The 13,953-nt window shown below is 38.8% G+C and overlaps 4 protein-coding genes across 16 annotated transcripts; 2 read left to right on the top strand and 2 right to left on the bottom strand.

The window, feature by feature from the left end:
* The first annotated feature begins 111 nt into the window (after positions 1–111).
* LOC140798159 (protein BIIDXI-like) lies at positions 112–2,167 on the top strand. Its single transcript, XM_073151923.1, has 2 exons — positions 112–1,397; positions 1,536–2,167. Exons 1-2 carry the CDS (start codon positions 1,301–1,303, stop codon positions 2,075–2,077), a joined length of 639 nt encoding a protein of 212 aa, XP_073008024.1. The 5' UTR covers positions 112–1,300; the 3' UTR covers positions 2,078–2,167.
* On the bottom strand, positions 1,432–8,053 carry LOC140798156 (uncharacterized). Of its 8 annotated transcripts, none has more exons than XR_012110789.1 (6): positions 7,803–8,026; positions 6,799–7,210; positions 6,341–6,634; positions 4,662–5,002; positions 3,382–3,442; positions 1,432–2,342 (listed from the first exon to the last, which is right to left on the bottom strand). XR_012110789.1 is itself a non-coding variant. In XM_073151919.1 (4 exons), exons 2-3 carry the CDS (start codon positions 7,195–7,197, stop codon positions 5,900–5,902), a joined length of 1,134 nt encoding a protein of 377 aa, XP_073008020.1. In that variant the 5' UTR covers positions 7,198–7,210; positions 7,803–8,053; the 3' UTR covers positions 4,585–5,002; positions 5,864–5,899. The 8 variants fall into 8 exon arrangements, 3 of the variants coding, with proteins under 3 accessions (XP_073008020.1, XP_073008022.1, XP_073008021.1); XR_012110790.1 differs by lacking the exon at positions 1,432–2,342 and adding an exon at positions 2,379–2,573; XR_012110791.1 differs by lacking the exon at positions 1,432–2,342 and having other exon boundaries at positions 2,379–3,442; positions 4,871–5,002; positions 7,803–8,027.
* A 1,229-nt stretch (positions 8,054–9,282) lies between these two features.
* Positions 9,283–12,263, top strand: LOC140798246 (transcription initiation factor TFIID subunit 7). Of its 5 annotated transcripts, none has more exons than XM_073152039.1 (6): positions 9,283–9,489; positions 9,818–9,949; positions 11,149–11,282; positions 11,353–11,472; positions 11,558–11,621; positions 11,859–12,263. In XM_073152039.1, exons 2-6 carry the CDS (start codon positions 9,838–9,840, stop codon positions 12,008–12,010), a joined length of 582 nt encoding a protein of 193 aa, XP_073008140.1. In that variant the 5' UTR covers positions 9,283–9,489; positions 9,818–9,837; the 3' UTR covers positions 12,011–12,263. The 5 variants fall into 5 exon arrangements, with proteins under 5 accessions (XP_073008140.1, XP_073008137.1, XP_073008141.1 ...); XM_073152036.1 differs by having other exon boundaries at positions 9,297–9,509; XM_073152040.1 differs by having other exon boundaries at positions 9,297–9,509; positions 9,821–9,949.
* Positions 12,264–12,829: 566 nt separating this feature from the next.
* Positions 12,830–13,708, bottom strand: LOC140797955 (uncharacterized). 2 transcript variants are annotated; one of them, XM_073151666.1, is made up of 2 exons: positions 13,383–13,708; positions 12,923–13,274 (listed from the first exon to the last, which is right to left on the bottom strand). In XM_073151666.1, the coding sequence occupies exons 1-2, from the start codon at positions 13,588–13,590 to the stop codon at positions 13,087–13,089; spliced, it is 396 nt and encodes a 131-aa protein (XP_073007767.1). In that variant the 5' UTR covers positions 13,591–13,708; the 3' UTR covers positions 12,923–13,086. The 2 variants fall into 2 exon arrangements, with proteins under 2 accessions (XP_073007766.1, XP_073007767.1); XM_073151665.1 differs by having other exon boundaries at positions 12,830–13,659.
* Between the last annotated feature and the right edge of the window lie 245 nt (positions 13,709–13,953).

Here is a 13,953-nt window from a genome sequence, read left to right on the forward strand (position 1 = left end):
ACTTTAACCATTACTTAGTATTTATTAGCGGTGATATACTGCTATGTAATTAATAGAGAGAATATTGTGAAAGGACCCTTAACTCGGTCATGATTTGGAATAGGATGGGAATCGTTTTTCAGTTTGAGATATTTATTGGTTTTAAAATACTTCAGAACAAGTGAGGGAAACATAAACGTTGAGGCTAATACACGATTGGGAACTTAAACAACCATAATCGAAATAATATTTTCTCATAAAAAAGAATAATGGAAGTAATAAGGCTATCGATGGGCAAATGGCTTTCACAAGCAAATACTCAAAATTATAGGATGTATTTCGTAAATAGTATATAAAAGATAATAGGGTGTAAATTGTAAAATTCTCCTTTTATTTTAAAATGACGATACGAACCTTGAAAGGGGTACGGGGACGAGTCGCCTTACCTCCGGCACCGTTGGTACCTACTCCTACCTACCCAGCCTAAGAGGGCAGATTCGTCATTTTATCAACCCCATCGTGTTGGGAGCCCGCCGCATTCCCGCTCCTGAAAAGTTGAAACGTGGACGAGCGAGAGCTGGGCTTATTTACCTTTTAATACGAGGGCTTTATTTGATAAATAGTCTCGTTAATAAATTCTCCCAAGCTCTTCTTCTTGCTTCCAATCCATCGTCTCACAATCTTTCGTGGTTATTATCTCAAGCGGCGAGAAGGAGACGATGCGTTATACTACGCCATCCCTGCTACTCTGCGCCGCTGTTCAAGTAGCCCTCGCCATCACCGACGGAAAGATGATTTCCTAAGACCCTCTGTTTCCAAAAATTTTCTCTCCTCCTCTCTCGGCTCTCAATTTTTAATTATCACTTCGAGTTTAAGCCAGAGGAGCAAAAAAATCTTGTCTTGTTTTGCCCATGCAGGCCTCTTGCCGAACGGCAACTTCGAGCTCGGCCCCAAGCCTTCCCAGCTAATTAATGGCACCAAAGTGACCGACCCCTTCGCCATCCCTCACTGGGAGCTCTCCGGCTTCGTCGAGTACATCGAGTCCGGTCACACGCAGCGCGGCGCGCTCCTCGTCGTCCCCGAGGGGGCCCACGCCGTCCGTCTCGGAAACGAGGCCTCCGTCAAGCAGAAGCTGAGGATCTCGAAAGGCTTGTCCTACTCAGTCACCTTCGCCGCAGCTCGCACGTGCGCCCAGAACGAGCGGCTCAACGTATCCGTTACGCCGGACTCCGGTGTGGTTCCGATACAGACAGTATACAGCAGTAGCGGATGGGACTCCTATGCGTGGGCGTTCAAGGCGGAGCTTGATGAGGTGGATTTGATGATACATAACCCGGGCGTTGAGGAGGATCCTACTTGTGGACCCCTCGTTGATTCCGTTGCCATCCGGACTCTCTACCCTCCCCCCCTCACGGATAGTAATCACTCTTTACTTGTAGATGCTTCATGCAATAAAAAGTGAACGCTAAATTTACCATTTTTTTTAGGTCTAGGAATCGGAGGTGAACGTCTCCCTTCGTAAGCTCACTTGGGCACTGTTCCATGATTTCTCACAGGGAACGTGCTCAAGAACGGGGATTTTGAGGAGGGACCGTTCATCTTCTCCAATACTTCATGGGGAGTCCTCATCCCTCCAAACGCCGAAGACGTCCACTCCCCACTCCCATCGTGGTCGGTGGTGTCATCCACGTCGAAGTCCGCCAAGTACGTCGACTCGGCGCACTACGCGGTGCCGCGAGGGAACCGGGCGGTGGAGTTGGTGGCGGGAGAGGAGGCGGCTCTCGCACAGGTGGCGCGCACGGCGCCGGGGACGACGTACGCGATGACGTTCTCGGTGGGGGACGCCGGTGACGGATGCGGCGGCCCGATGGCCGTAAAGGCCTTCGCTGCTAGGGGAATGGTGAGGATACCGTACGAGTCGAAGGGGAAGGGTGGTTTCAAGAGGGCGGTGCTCCGGTTCACGGCGGAGGAGGAGAAGACTCGAGTGGTGTTCACGAGTAGTTATTACCATACGAAGATCGATGGGTCGCTCTGTGGGCCTGTTGTTGATGATGTCATCCTGTTGACCGCCCGGAGTCCGGCTCGTAGACTTCTGTGAGACCGAAGTTTAATTTTCTTTCTTTTTGTTGTTGTCGCAAATAACTCTGTTTTTAGAAGTAATGAAAGAAATAAATGATTCTCTAAGCTATTTTCGGCGTTAAACTATTACTCACCTATTCAACTCAAAAGAGTTTCCAAACTCACCTATTTCTGGAAGTTCTTTTAAAACGAATGTACCTTGGTGAAATAGATGTTCTATATATCATCAAGCAAATGACTCGTCCTCTGACCGAGCAATCTCAAGAGCGTTTCCATTCTTGAATCTACCCTTGCATCAAACAACAATTGAAACAATTCAGTGAGAGAAACTAGTCTTCTGAGTACATTGCTCACATGTAATAATTATTTAACAATCATCCACTGAAACATTAAAGTACTCTGTTTGAGTAATTGTAGCAATAATTATTAGTTACAGGAACTGCTCACTCCAATGGCAAGAATAATACAAAATATTGTTCAACTCCAGCAACAACTCCTGGAACCAACGGTAACTCCTACAAAATATTTAAGATTTCCGGCAAACAATTAGCAAAATTTTGACTAAATTTCCCCCCAGCCTTGAATCACTAGATGTAACTCCTTAAATATTCCTCAGCTCACATCTTATAAGTCACTGACTACTGCAGTTTAAGATAAGAAGTACTTACGTTGACACAACCTTCACAGCCACGACCCTAAATCCACTTAGAAAACCTGCTAAGTATATTACCTTGTGTCCAAGGTAAGCTAAAGAATTGATATAGGGAATAATAGACAAGAGATTTAAATGGAGCTGAACATAGAAGACACGCGAAGACAACTTTGTGAAGGCTATTCCGGTGTAATTTCAACAGAGAATTCTTCATTAGTCAGTTAACACAAATAAGCTTGAGAGTAGAAAGTCGATAGGAAAGATAAAACAGTCAACTGATGTAATACCCAAAATCCAATTGGCATTAATGTCAGTAAGAATAAGTATCCAAAATTAGCATGGCCAATTTCTAACTTTCTGTTAAAGGTTCTACATTCACATGAGTAAGAGGAGTAAATGTATTCAAAATTAACAAGGTGAGGCTACTTTAGTAAATGTATTCAAAATTAAAACAAAAATTCAGTTGCAAAAGAGCATCTGGGTTCAAAAGGCTCCTATCAGTGTAGGACATGAGGAAGAGAGATGTGAATGGCTTTTACCCATTACAAGAAAGGTTGCTTCTGTGAATATCTGTGGTGCCAAAATGTAAGGTTTTAACCATCACAAAAGAGACCCTTTAAAAGAAAAGTCTGTAATATTCCAAAATTATGATTCTTAGCTGGCGCACTCACCTGAATTTCTGGAATGCATCTGAACCTGCATTCAAATTTCAAGCTCATCTAATGGGGGAAGCTGTTCAAAAAAATGTTAAGAGTATATTAAAGTAAGAAGAATTGCAAACTCCACCCATCTATACAAGACTATGTATAATTATTTGTGTCATCAGTTTTTTTCATGTTTCTCAATGCTTCCCTTAGTTCTTGGCAATAAAGATGCCACCACCATGAATGAGGCTAGCCACTAATAATGCTGATGGCAGTTCAAAAAGTGAGTGTCATAACTAAGTCTATATCAGAAGATCATGTTAAATGGGGTATAGAGAAAAACTCGTGCTTCATCAGAAACCATCTATGGCTTGGGTTTACATCCAAAAGACACAGTTTCCAAAAACAGGAAGATCTACTGAATCAAAGATACAACAGCAAATAGCAGATCTGTTCACCTGTTGCACAAAATCCTATTATCAGTTGTTCCTCATCAGTTGTTCCTCATAAATATCTATTATCTCTACGACAACTTAGCAGCTAGTAAACATCAAAATATTACGATGTTATTTCTATCTCACTTCAGGTGATGGACATGAGGATAATAGTAATAGGGCGACAATGCTAGGACAAACTGCTTGGAAAGAAAAAAATAAGTAAACAGGGTGGAAAGAAAAATTTAGTACTATGATATTACATGAAGCAATACCATGCTTCAAGGTTCAACATTGAGAAATGCAAAAGGTAGCAGTTAGGTTCAGGAAAAACAAATTAAAGTCCTAGAAAAGAAATATCCTCATTTCTACAATAAGCTTGACAACTAAACTAAGACGCTGATAAGGTTCTTACCTGAACTACAAAAGTGATGATATGAAGTCCTTGATGCAATAATTGGTGACATAGGTCGAGAGATAGCTCTAAAATACTACCAAATTATGGACTAAAAGCACATGAAAGCACTACGCAAGGGCAAAAGGCCAAACATATAACATAAAGAGAAATGAAAATTTCTGAAAATTTGGTAAATGAAGCAATAAAGGAGTCAATTAATCATAAACCTTCTTTTAACTCTGAACTTGGATCACCAGAAAATGGAAGTGATAGTAAATAAAAGAACACAAGAAACAATCAAATGTCAGTTACAAAAATGTCAAATGTTGGGAACTTCAGTGGCTATATAATAAAAAGAACAGAATCCACTTCACATGGAACTTCTCTTTTCTTAAACTGTGAAATTTAAAGCCAAGAAATCAGGTACCAGTGAAATGGGCAAATTTGTATAATCAGTTGTCGGCCAGACATCAAACCTCTAACATTGGTGCCAAAGTCCTGGCCAATCAGATAATACACTTCGCATAAGAACTGCAAAGACAATTGGCCGGTAGAAAAGTCTACCTTCTTGGTTGCATTTAGCCTCGCCCATCTAGGAGAAAACTAAATACATGAAAGACATAGAAACACTTTATGTCTACAGATCAGCAATCAAAATCACAAGAAAAGGTACAATAATACCAACTGAATAGTGCACAGAATCATCTGTTGGGATCAGATGGAGCTGCTGCCCATTGTCCGAAGATTAAATAGGTAACAGAACCACTGTCATCTTGGACTGGCGGCAACCTTTCGATTCAAAGGCTTCAACTTTAGCCTGAAAAATGCATGGGGAATATCAAATTTATTCCATATATGGGTACCAACTATTTTTCCATAGACAGCATTAAGTCACTCATAATTTTGGATATCATTACTATGGAGATACTGAAATTTTGCTCAATACATTAGAGCTAGCAATAATCATGGAGCAGTGGTAAGGTGCTCACTGCTCAGGCAACTCAAATAAGTCAAATAACTAAAAGAGAGCCAGCGTAAAGGAATAACAGTTTAAGATAGAAACTGTGTTCACATACTATAGAACATAAGACAGATAATCACAACTTTTCCATGTGCTCACAAAGTATTTAAACTGATAGGCATGCAAATTTTCTAGATAACAAAAATAAATTAGTTGACAGCCCAGCATTCTCGCAAATATCATTCACATTTTTTGCATTTAAATTCCACAATAAGTTAAATACTGGTCTTAGACAAAGTATCCAAGTGTCGTCTATGCGGCAGATGCCCTTAGAATCCATATAAAGAAAACACTTTAGATACAGAAAACCACAAAATGTCAAAAAAGATTTAATATCTTGATTTTGACATAAAGCTTGCTAAAGCTGGTCACTTTTGTAATTTCAAGTATCCACTCAGAAAAATATCATACAACATAAACACTATAACGATTAACAAGGAACAACATAATAGAATAAACTGATCAAGATTGAGTCTAGAAGCCATCAAGGCTAATTATTCCGTGCTCTTTCCATGAAAGTAGATAATTACAAAAGTTACTACTACAGTAATTCACTGTACTAATCACAGTTGTTATCCGCACAGTTCAAAATCCAACAGCTGCTTTACAGCAAGAAAAAGAAAGAGATACAATAAGCACAATGAACCCTACTCTGACCTATGAATTGTTTCTGGGAGCTATCAAAAATTATCTTCAAAAAGCAGATGCTAGATGCCTTAACACCAACAAATGTTCATCATTTGATACATGGAGAGCTAGTCGGAGGTTAGTTATGAATTCTTCTTTTTTCCAGCTTAGGGGCCCAGATGCATAAAATGCCAACATGGTGGAATGATAAGCTTTTAACTCTAGATGATGTATTTGTTCTTCCAACTCCTTTTCATAATGGGGACATTCTCTTCCTACTGCACAAGAAGGTTCACTATCATCATAGTGACTATCCAAATTTCGAACTGGACTTCTTATAGGATGGTGGAGAGACCTATATGGACTATAGCAAGGACTACAACTACCAATTGATGATGAAACACTCTCGGCATCATTAGGTTCTTCCAAAAGTCCAGTACTTTGGTTTACGGAAGCATGCATGTATTTTTCACCAAGCAATGCACATGGTGAAGCAACAGCATCTACCTTTCCCAGTAATACAGATGAATTCCCTGCCGTTACTTCTTGGCACCTTCTCTTCTTTACCACCGATCTCTTATTGCCAGCTCTAATATACCTGTCAGCATCCATCAAGCCATAACTTGGCCTTTTCTTCGCACATCCTGGGGTAGGTTCATTGACACCAATATTTCTTCCCAAATTAATTTCGTCATTTCCACCATATTTTTCTGGCTCTATACATGATTGAGGTATTAGGGGACTCAAGTTCTCAAACTTAGTCTGACTATTCATGCTTCCTCTGTTGCATCTTTCGTAATCCTGAAGCAAAAAATAAACACATCAGCCACCTAAAATGCAATAGATTAACTTGTGTATAAACACAAAATCTAATTTAACATAATAAACAATAACAAAAAAGTAGGAAGAAACAAATCACAATCTGAAACCAGAAAGGCAAAAACAATATCAGATGACAGTATTACCTTCTGAATCACAACCCACTTGTCACTGATCCAAGACTGCCTCACCCTAAGATCAGGTAGGTGCGCTCTGACAATTTTTGATGATCCAAGGAGCCTCACTAAGAAGTAATGCTCCCCATCCAATTGTGATACTTCTGCAAGCTTCCACGCGTTATTCTCGAAGACCTCAACTATGTCACCATTAACCCAATCCTTTGGGCCCTCAATGAGAGGAGGGCATGGCCTGATAAATTTTCTTGGTACACGTTCCATAGTAACATCCATGCCTGCTGAAGAACCATTGTACCGTACATTGTAGGTGTTTCCATTAGCAGATATGATTTCGGCAGGCCTCCATGATCCTGAGGACACTGCTGTCTTGCACAATACCTCCACCTTACTTCCTTTCTTGAATCTCATGGTGCACCGATATCTAATCAAAATTTAGAAAAGAAAACAGAGAAACAACAAATTAGATCATTCTCCTCTAACAATCCTATTTCCGTAATCAAATCCAGAAACATCCACTTAAAAAGACGTAGTATAAAGTGACAACGTGAAAACCAAACAACAAATTAACCGAACTCCAATCACATTGTTCGGAAACTCGATGAAAAAAGATCCATCGGAGGAATCCAAAAAAATCCCGCATGAACGTTTAAACACGAGACCTTAAATTTTCTCAAATAAAGCAATAACATATAAAAATAACAATCTAAAATAGTATGCACGACATGATACGAACATAATTATTCTCGGAAAAAAAACTGGCGATTGTTCAAACCTAAACCAAGATTTAGTCTCCGAACTTAGAGCACATGCCGATACAGAATACATCGTATAGAAAGCAAAAAATACAAGAAAAATTCAGAAAAATCTATAAAAATTCCTCGATCTCATTTCTTTGCCCTAACAGATCAGGGATGCAATTAGACAACAAAAATAGGTCATAAGAGACACAAAATTACCGCAGAATTAAAAACACTTAAAAAGAATAATGGAAAAAGAAAAAAAAATTATCTAACCTCTCGCCGGTAACAACCCCAAGAAGTTGATCAAATCGGAGAACGGACGAATTCTGTTCTACTTCTTAACAACCGATTCCTCTCCTCCAATCCCACTGCTTCCCAAATTCTTTTCTTCTTTAGGTTTAATCTCTTGTTTAGATTTTACAGGATTATAAATTTATATGTAAAAAAAAAAAAAAAAAAGGCGGAACGGACTTGATGCTGTTTAACAAATCCAGCTGTGGCGAGGTGGTCAAGTCCGTCGAAGTGGCCCGACTCCTATACGATTACAGCCGTCGATTAGGTTTTTTTTTTCAAGAGGGAGTCCAATTATAATAGGACTGTGAAATTATTTTAAAAATTAAAAAGACGGTTAAAGATTCTTATCCTTTTCTAGAATTTTGTTACAACCTTATCTTGGGCCAGGCTAAATCAACTTTGGGGCCCAGTAGGGCCACCATATGCTCGGCCGAGCTACTTAACTTAATTACTCGGGTGAAATTGTCAAGTAACACCTTATATTTTTAATGATTTTATGATTAGCACCCTTCTTTTGAGGCTTTCTGATTTAATTAAATTATTAAACCATTCAACTCTTTAATCGAATAATATTAAAATAGAAATGTTTAAACGGAGACACTAAATTAACTTATAAAATATTTAAAGCATTGTTATCTTCCTTTCCCTCTCCTTTTGTTTGATTTTTAAAATAGTGTTGTCTAAAATATCATTATAAAAGTCAAATTTCAACAATATTTACAATATCATTTTAAATAGTATTGTCTAAAATATCCATATAAATATTTCTCATTTGTTTAAGATTAATTTAAATTAAAATTTAATTAAAAAAAGAGAGATATAGAATCATAATTAAATTGAAGTTTATTTTAAAAAATTAAATTTAAATTGTTTAGTACTAACGATATCTCCTATAATTTAAATATAATCGTGTAAGAGAGAGAAATCTTAAGGGAAGGAAAGATCGTGTAATTTAAAAGTTAGGTGTGTAATTAAATTTTTTTAACTAATATGATTAGTTTTTTTTATGTAACGTGGTTTTATAATAAGTAGTGAATAAGAAAATGAGCTATTATAATCGTTAGATTAAGATTATAAATTTTAGAGAGGTATTAAAATATTTGTAGAGAGGTATTAAAATATTTGCCTAATTAAATTATGGATAACTATTATAGTTAAGGGTTAATCATTAATGTGTTACGAAAAAAAAATTATGTAAAAATAGGCAATAATTAATAGAGGTCTAAATAACTCATTTTAACATATTTAGGTCAGGTAGGGTTAGAATTGTCAACGAGGTCCCACAACAAATGCCTTAGGCTTAGGCCTTATTTATTTTGAGTTTAAGGACCCTCTAGTTTAGGAATTCCTAAGCTTGCTGATTAACTAAATATTTTTTTAATCTTTTTCATATCTAATCAAGTTTACTTTAAAAAAATTAATACTACAAAACGAGACTAATTAATAGTGTTTATGGCTTAGCCTTTAGTCACTAGTCACGAAATTTCTAATCTGTAGGGTGTCATTTGAAACTTTCCTGTTAACTCTGATGAGAAGAGGGTTTTCTCCTCTTCCAATAAATCGCGTTATCGCTCGGACACTAGTGCTGCGACGATCTGAGGAGTACTAAGTAGCCGGCCGTTGGGTGGATTCCGTCGCGGAGATCGGTCGGGGAGGTGCCACGTGGGTGAGCCAGGATAAATTAGGGTATGCCCTAATTTATCTTTTACCCTGTAATTGCCCGTGGTTCATGAACAAACTTCTCGTCTTTGATCCAATATAATAGTCCTTCGATTTGGAATCCAAGCGATATTTTCATAGTAATTTTTAGTGCAATTCATATTTTTGACGACCTCCTAGTTTCAGTAATTTTGTGCATTAATTCTTGCTGAGTAATTTGGATTTTGTGGTACCGATGAGTATTGATGTTTGATGTGCATTCGGTTGGCGTACTCTTTTACTTCAAATGGATCAAGTAGAGCTTAGGGTTCTTTTCCTGTGTTTAATTTGATAAGGAGTTGGGAGGATTTCTGCTATGGAGGAACAGTTCATACTCCGGGTTCCCCCATCCGTTTCTGAGCGAATTGAACGCCTTTTGAACGAGAATGCTTCATCTGAAGATGGTTCACTGGATTTATCGTTTTCAGGTATCGGCCAGCCTCTTCTTTCAGTTTTGTTCTCTTTCAATTTCCACATTCCTGATCAGTACTCTGAAAGAATGATTGCTATGAAGCTCAATTATTGATCTATGGTGTGTTTCAGTAAAGAAAGAGATAAATATTCTGAATCGATCATCACCTTATGAACTCCTTAGTGAATTGACCTCTAGGCGTATTCTTACCTGAAAGGGATGATGATGTAAAGTTGAAAATATTTTTTTTATAAATAAGCTTGTTGTATTTGTAGTGTATGAGGATACTCTTCTCAAAATTTGCAATAATATACTTTTTCTCTATTTGGGGGTTTTTGTTCATCAGCTTAAGTGGTCAATGACTTGAAAGTCATTTTCCAAAAATTGATAAGTTGCATCAAATCTCTATGCTTGCACGCACAGTCCTACATATAGGTGAGAAATGGTAGACCGAACAGTGTCATATCACATTGTTTCTAGTTTGCAGGCATGTTCTTCAGTCATCTATTCACATATATGTTGCCTATTGTTATCTTTCACTAATATTTTACTTAGGATGACTTTAAAGTATTAGTGATTTTAAAATAAAATGATCTACATGTTTGTACAGAGCAAGCAATATTTTGTGTTAGGAGGGTTAGATATCTGGAGAAACTTGCATTGGTCACCAACTTACTTTTCTTACGTAAAATATTAAAATTTGTCACTGTTCATATTGACAATTATTGAACAGACTTCAACCTATGAAAATTGACCGCATGCTGGAAACATAAAGGAAATGATGGTAAAGAGAACGCTGATTGGTTAAGGGAGGGATCCTCAACTTAATTAATTTAAAAGAACATCAAATTCAAGGTGGTTCTAGAGTGTACACCATGACAACCTGGAATGAGCGATTTCTAGCAATAAGTGGTTCTTTGTATAGTTTATAAGGAGGATATAACATGTGACTATTGGTGAAGGCTCCATCATTTTTCATTTTTAATATAATGACCAGTTGTTTCTACTCACAGCTTTCTTTACTTCATAAAAGGATAACTTCACCATTATTGCTTCTTATATATGTTGTTTATGTATGACCTTTTACTCAAGTAACTATTTTCATGCAAGCATCTAGATTTTAAGCTTGCAGTTTCTTATCTGACATTTTGGTGTAAATTTTGTCATTATTCACTTGGTTATGTTCTCATTCTGTGACTTTTTTGCTTCATATAGAGGATGGAAGAACTGGTACCTTTGTGATTGGCGATGAACGCTTCCCTGCCTCTCTCTTGGACCTACCTTGCATTGTGGAGTCCCATAAAACATATGACGATACTGTGCTTATTAAAACTGCAGACATTGGACAGGTAACTACAATACTACAAACTCTCACAGAGATCTGATAGGAGCAACACTCAACTGACAAGATTGGAACAGATCATTATGGTAAGGGAAGAAAGTGACCCTGCTCCAGAAGGAGTTGAATACAAGCATGGCCTTACCCCTCCAATGAGGGATGCTCGAAGGCGGCGATTCCGCAGAGAACCTGATCTGAATGTATGTGACTAAATTGACTTTTCTGTCTTAAAGGCTTGTCCTTGTAGGCTATGTTTCATTTGCTAACATCCAATTAAAATCGCAGCCAGAGCTTGTTCAGCGAGTTGAGAAAGATCTACTCAGTATTATGTCTGGTGGAACAGTTAGAAGTATCCTTTTTTTTTATTAAACTTGCTGCAATTGAACTAAAGTTCATTAATGTGTGATTTTCTCTGATATGCTACAGTGACTATTATGCTTTCCTGTTATAGTCCTTGTATCATAATATGATATACTCTCGTAAGTCTAGTTCTAGGTTAGAATTGGCATCTCCATGTGTTTATTTCTTGCTTTTGCAAACAATACATGACCTACATTTGTAAAGATTCCTTGATCCTTGGGCTCAGACATTGGAACAACAGTGCCCGACGACGCTGGTGAGCATGGAAAAGCTGCTCCAACACCTGCAGCAAAGCCAGATATGCCAGTAGAGGCTGCTAGTGATGGTGGGGAACCTGATAGAAGTGACTCTGACGACTCCATGGAACCGGAGAGCTAAGACAGCAAGGTTATGGTCTTAATTGTTGGAATGTGGTTCCTCGTATTAACCAAAGGTTTGCAAACCTTTTAGTCTCTCTTCTGAATGTGTAGTAATATGTGCTCCCAATAGCTGACAGCTGAATCTTCATTGGCAAGATGCAAAAGCTGGGATTCAGCTCCCTTTTTCAAATGTTGAATTGCATGATCTTCCATGATTCGGCTGTATGACACTTTATTTGAAGGCAACATAGTAAATATTGTTTTGTAGTGCATATTGTGTTCTTTCATAATGTCCTAGTTCCTGTTATTTTTTCTGAAGTTAGGATGGAAACTTTGATCGATTTGTATCTGGTTTCCCCTATCAGACAAGATTTCTGCTGGCTTGCTTACAAACCAAGAACAAGATGCAGTAAATTTGCTTGTTGTAAAGTTCTTCCTGTAAATAGCTGGTCAACTGTAAAGGCATTCCAGGTTATCGTACATCCTTGTTACTTTTAGATTTGTGAAAGCATCTTGTTTAACTCAATATGTTCTTGATTCAATTTTAGTGCAACAAATGTGTGTGTGTGTGTGTGTGTGTTTTGTTAAAAGATACTGAAATTAAAGGCAAAAGGCCTCATGGAAAAACAAGAGGGATTATTTTCGCCTTACAGTATAGTGGTCGGAAATATTTCTGCATAAAATGATAAAAAGACCAGTAGGAACATTAAGAGTTCCTCAGACGACCTTTATTCGCGTGGATAAGCGAGAAATATTGCAACAAATGTGTTATAAGTTATAACATAATAACATATTCTATGCCATCATTACAGAAGAGCAGTGTCTCAAGAATCCATCGTAGTCATAATATTGACATCAATCACTGCAACTATTTACCCTTTGGGTTTCAAACTATATGAGCATCGAATGCCAAAGTTACACACAACTACAAGAGTAACGAATGTATCAAAAGAAAATAATAGAAGCTTTGGTCATACAAGTGATATAAACACACTTATTAGCAGCTATCAAAGATTCAAAAGAGGAAAAAAAAGAGAGAACTCCAAATCAACGAATGTATCAATTCTCCAAGACTCGCAAAGGAACCAACCATACTCATCGCCGATCCGTCCCTTTGCCAACTAACTCTCTTCCACCGCCGTTCTCATCCATCCCGAGCCCTTCGATCGGATCCAAGTCCTCCATCCCGATCGTCATCGACGTCCCATTCCAGTTGCTGTACCCGTCGATCGTCATGTTCTTGATCCTCGCGATGATGTCGTCCTTCCCTCCCACGTCAAGCACTTCGCGGCGGGAACGACAACCAGAACCCGGAATAAGAGATCCAAGAAACCCGAGGAAGGACAGGAAGAAGAAGAAGAAGAAGAAAGGGATTGGATATAGTTGGGTACCGGGGTAAGAGAAGAACCAGAGCACGGCGGCGCATAGGATGAGGACGAGGGGGATGACGTGGACCATGCTCTCCGCGAACCGGGCACGCGTCGCCTCCTTCTTGGCCACATCGGATTGCGGGTCGTAGGTGGGGAGGTCGTCCATGTCGAGGCCGAGGCGGCCTCCGCCGCCGCCGGACATGCTCAGATAACTCGACGATCTATGCATCTCGCAAGGAGGGTTAGGGGAGGAAGGAGAAGGTGATGGGTAAGGGGACTAAGGAGGGAAGCTTATCCCGGGTTCTTGTTCTTGGGGATCTATTCACGGTTTTGTAAGAGGAGTTGGGGTTGGGTTTTTCCTTTTTTTTGCTTTCGGTTGCGGGGATGCGACGCGGCAAACTTTTTGGGCGAGGGTGGCGCGACTTTGCGTCCGTTCGCGGTTTCGTCGCGTCTTAGGAATCCGAGTCCGAGCGACTCAGATCCGGATTCGGGGGGAGGGGAGTACTAATGGTGTTTAATTTGCATACTTGGCAGGATCTAATTGGCTGCCAAATATTTAATGTATAGTTGGGACATTTGCAATTATATAAAT

This window comes from Typha latifolia, chromosome 11 (assembly GCF_019914945.1).
Source record: "Typha latifolia isolate L0001 chromosome 11, TyphaL0001v2, whole genome shotgun sequence".
NCBI lineage: Eukaryota > Viridiplantae > Streptophyta > Magnoliopsida > Poales > Typhaceae > Typha > Typha latifolia.

What these genes read in the sequence shown, in the direction of transcription:
- LOC140797955 (XM_073151665.1), bottom strand. Translation starts at nt 13,590, where the DNA reads ATGCATAGATCGTCGAGTTATCTGAGCATGTCCGGCGGCGGCGGAGGC.
- LOC140798156 (XM_073151919.1), bottom strand. Translation starts at nt 7,197, where the DNA reads ATGAGATTCAAGAAAGGAAGTAAGGTGGAGGTATTGTGCAAGACAGCA. An exon ending in AGTGGGTTGTGATTCAGAAG is followed by an intron (nt 6,635 to 6,798) that starts GTAATACTGTCA and finishes TTTTTGCTTCAG; the next exon opens with GATTACGAAAGATGCAACAG.
- LOC140798159 (XM_073151923.1), top strand. Translation starts at nt 1,301, where the DNA reads ATGATACATAACCCGGGCGTTGAGGAGGATCCTACTTGTGGACCCCTC. An exon ending in CCCTCCCCCCCTCACGGATA is followed by an intron (nt 1,398 to 1,535) that starts GTAATCACTCTT and finishes GATTTCTCACAG; the next exon opens with GGAACGTGCTCAAGAACGGG.
- LOC140798246 (XM_073152039.1), top strand. Translation starts at nt 9,838, where the DNA reads ATGGAGGAACAGTTCATACTCCGGGTTCCCCCATCCGTTTCTGAGCGA. An exon ending in ACTGGATTTATCGTTTTCAG is followed by an intron (nt 9,950 to 11,148) that starts GTATCGGCCAGC and finishes TGCTTCATATAG; the next exon opens with AGGATGGAAGAACTGGTACC. An exon ending in AAACTGCAGACATTGGACAG is followed by an intron (nt 11,283 to 11,352) that starts GTAACTACAATA and finishes AGATTGGAACAG; the next exon opens with ATCATTATGGTAAGGGAAGA.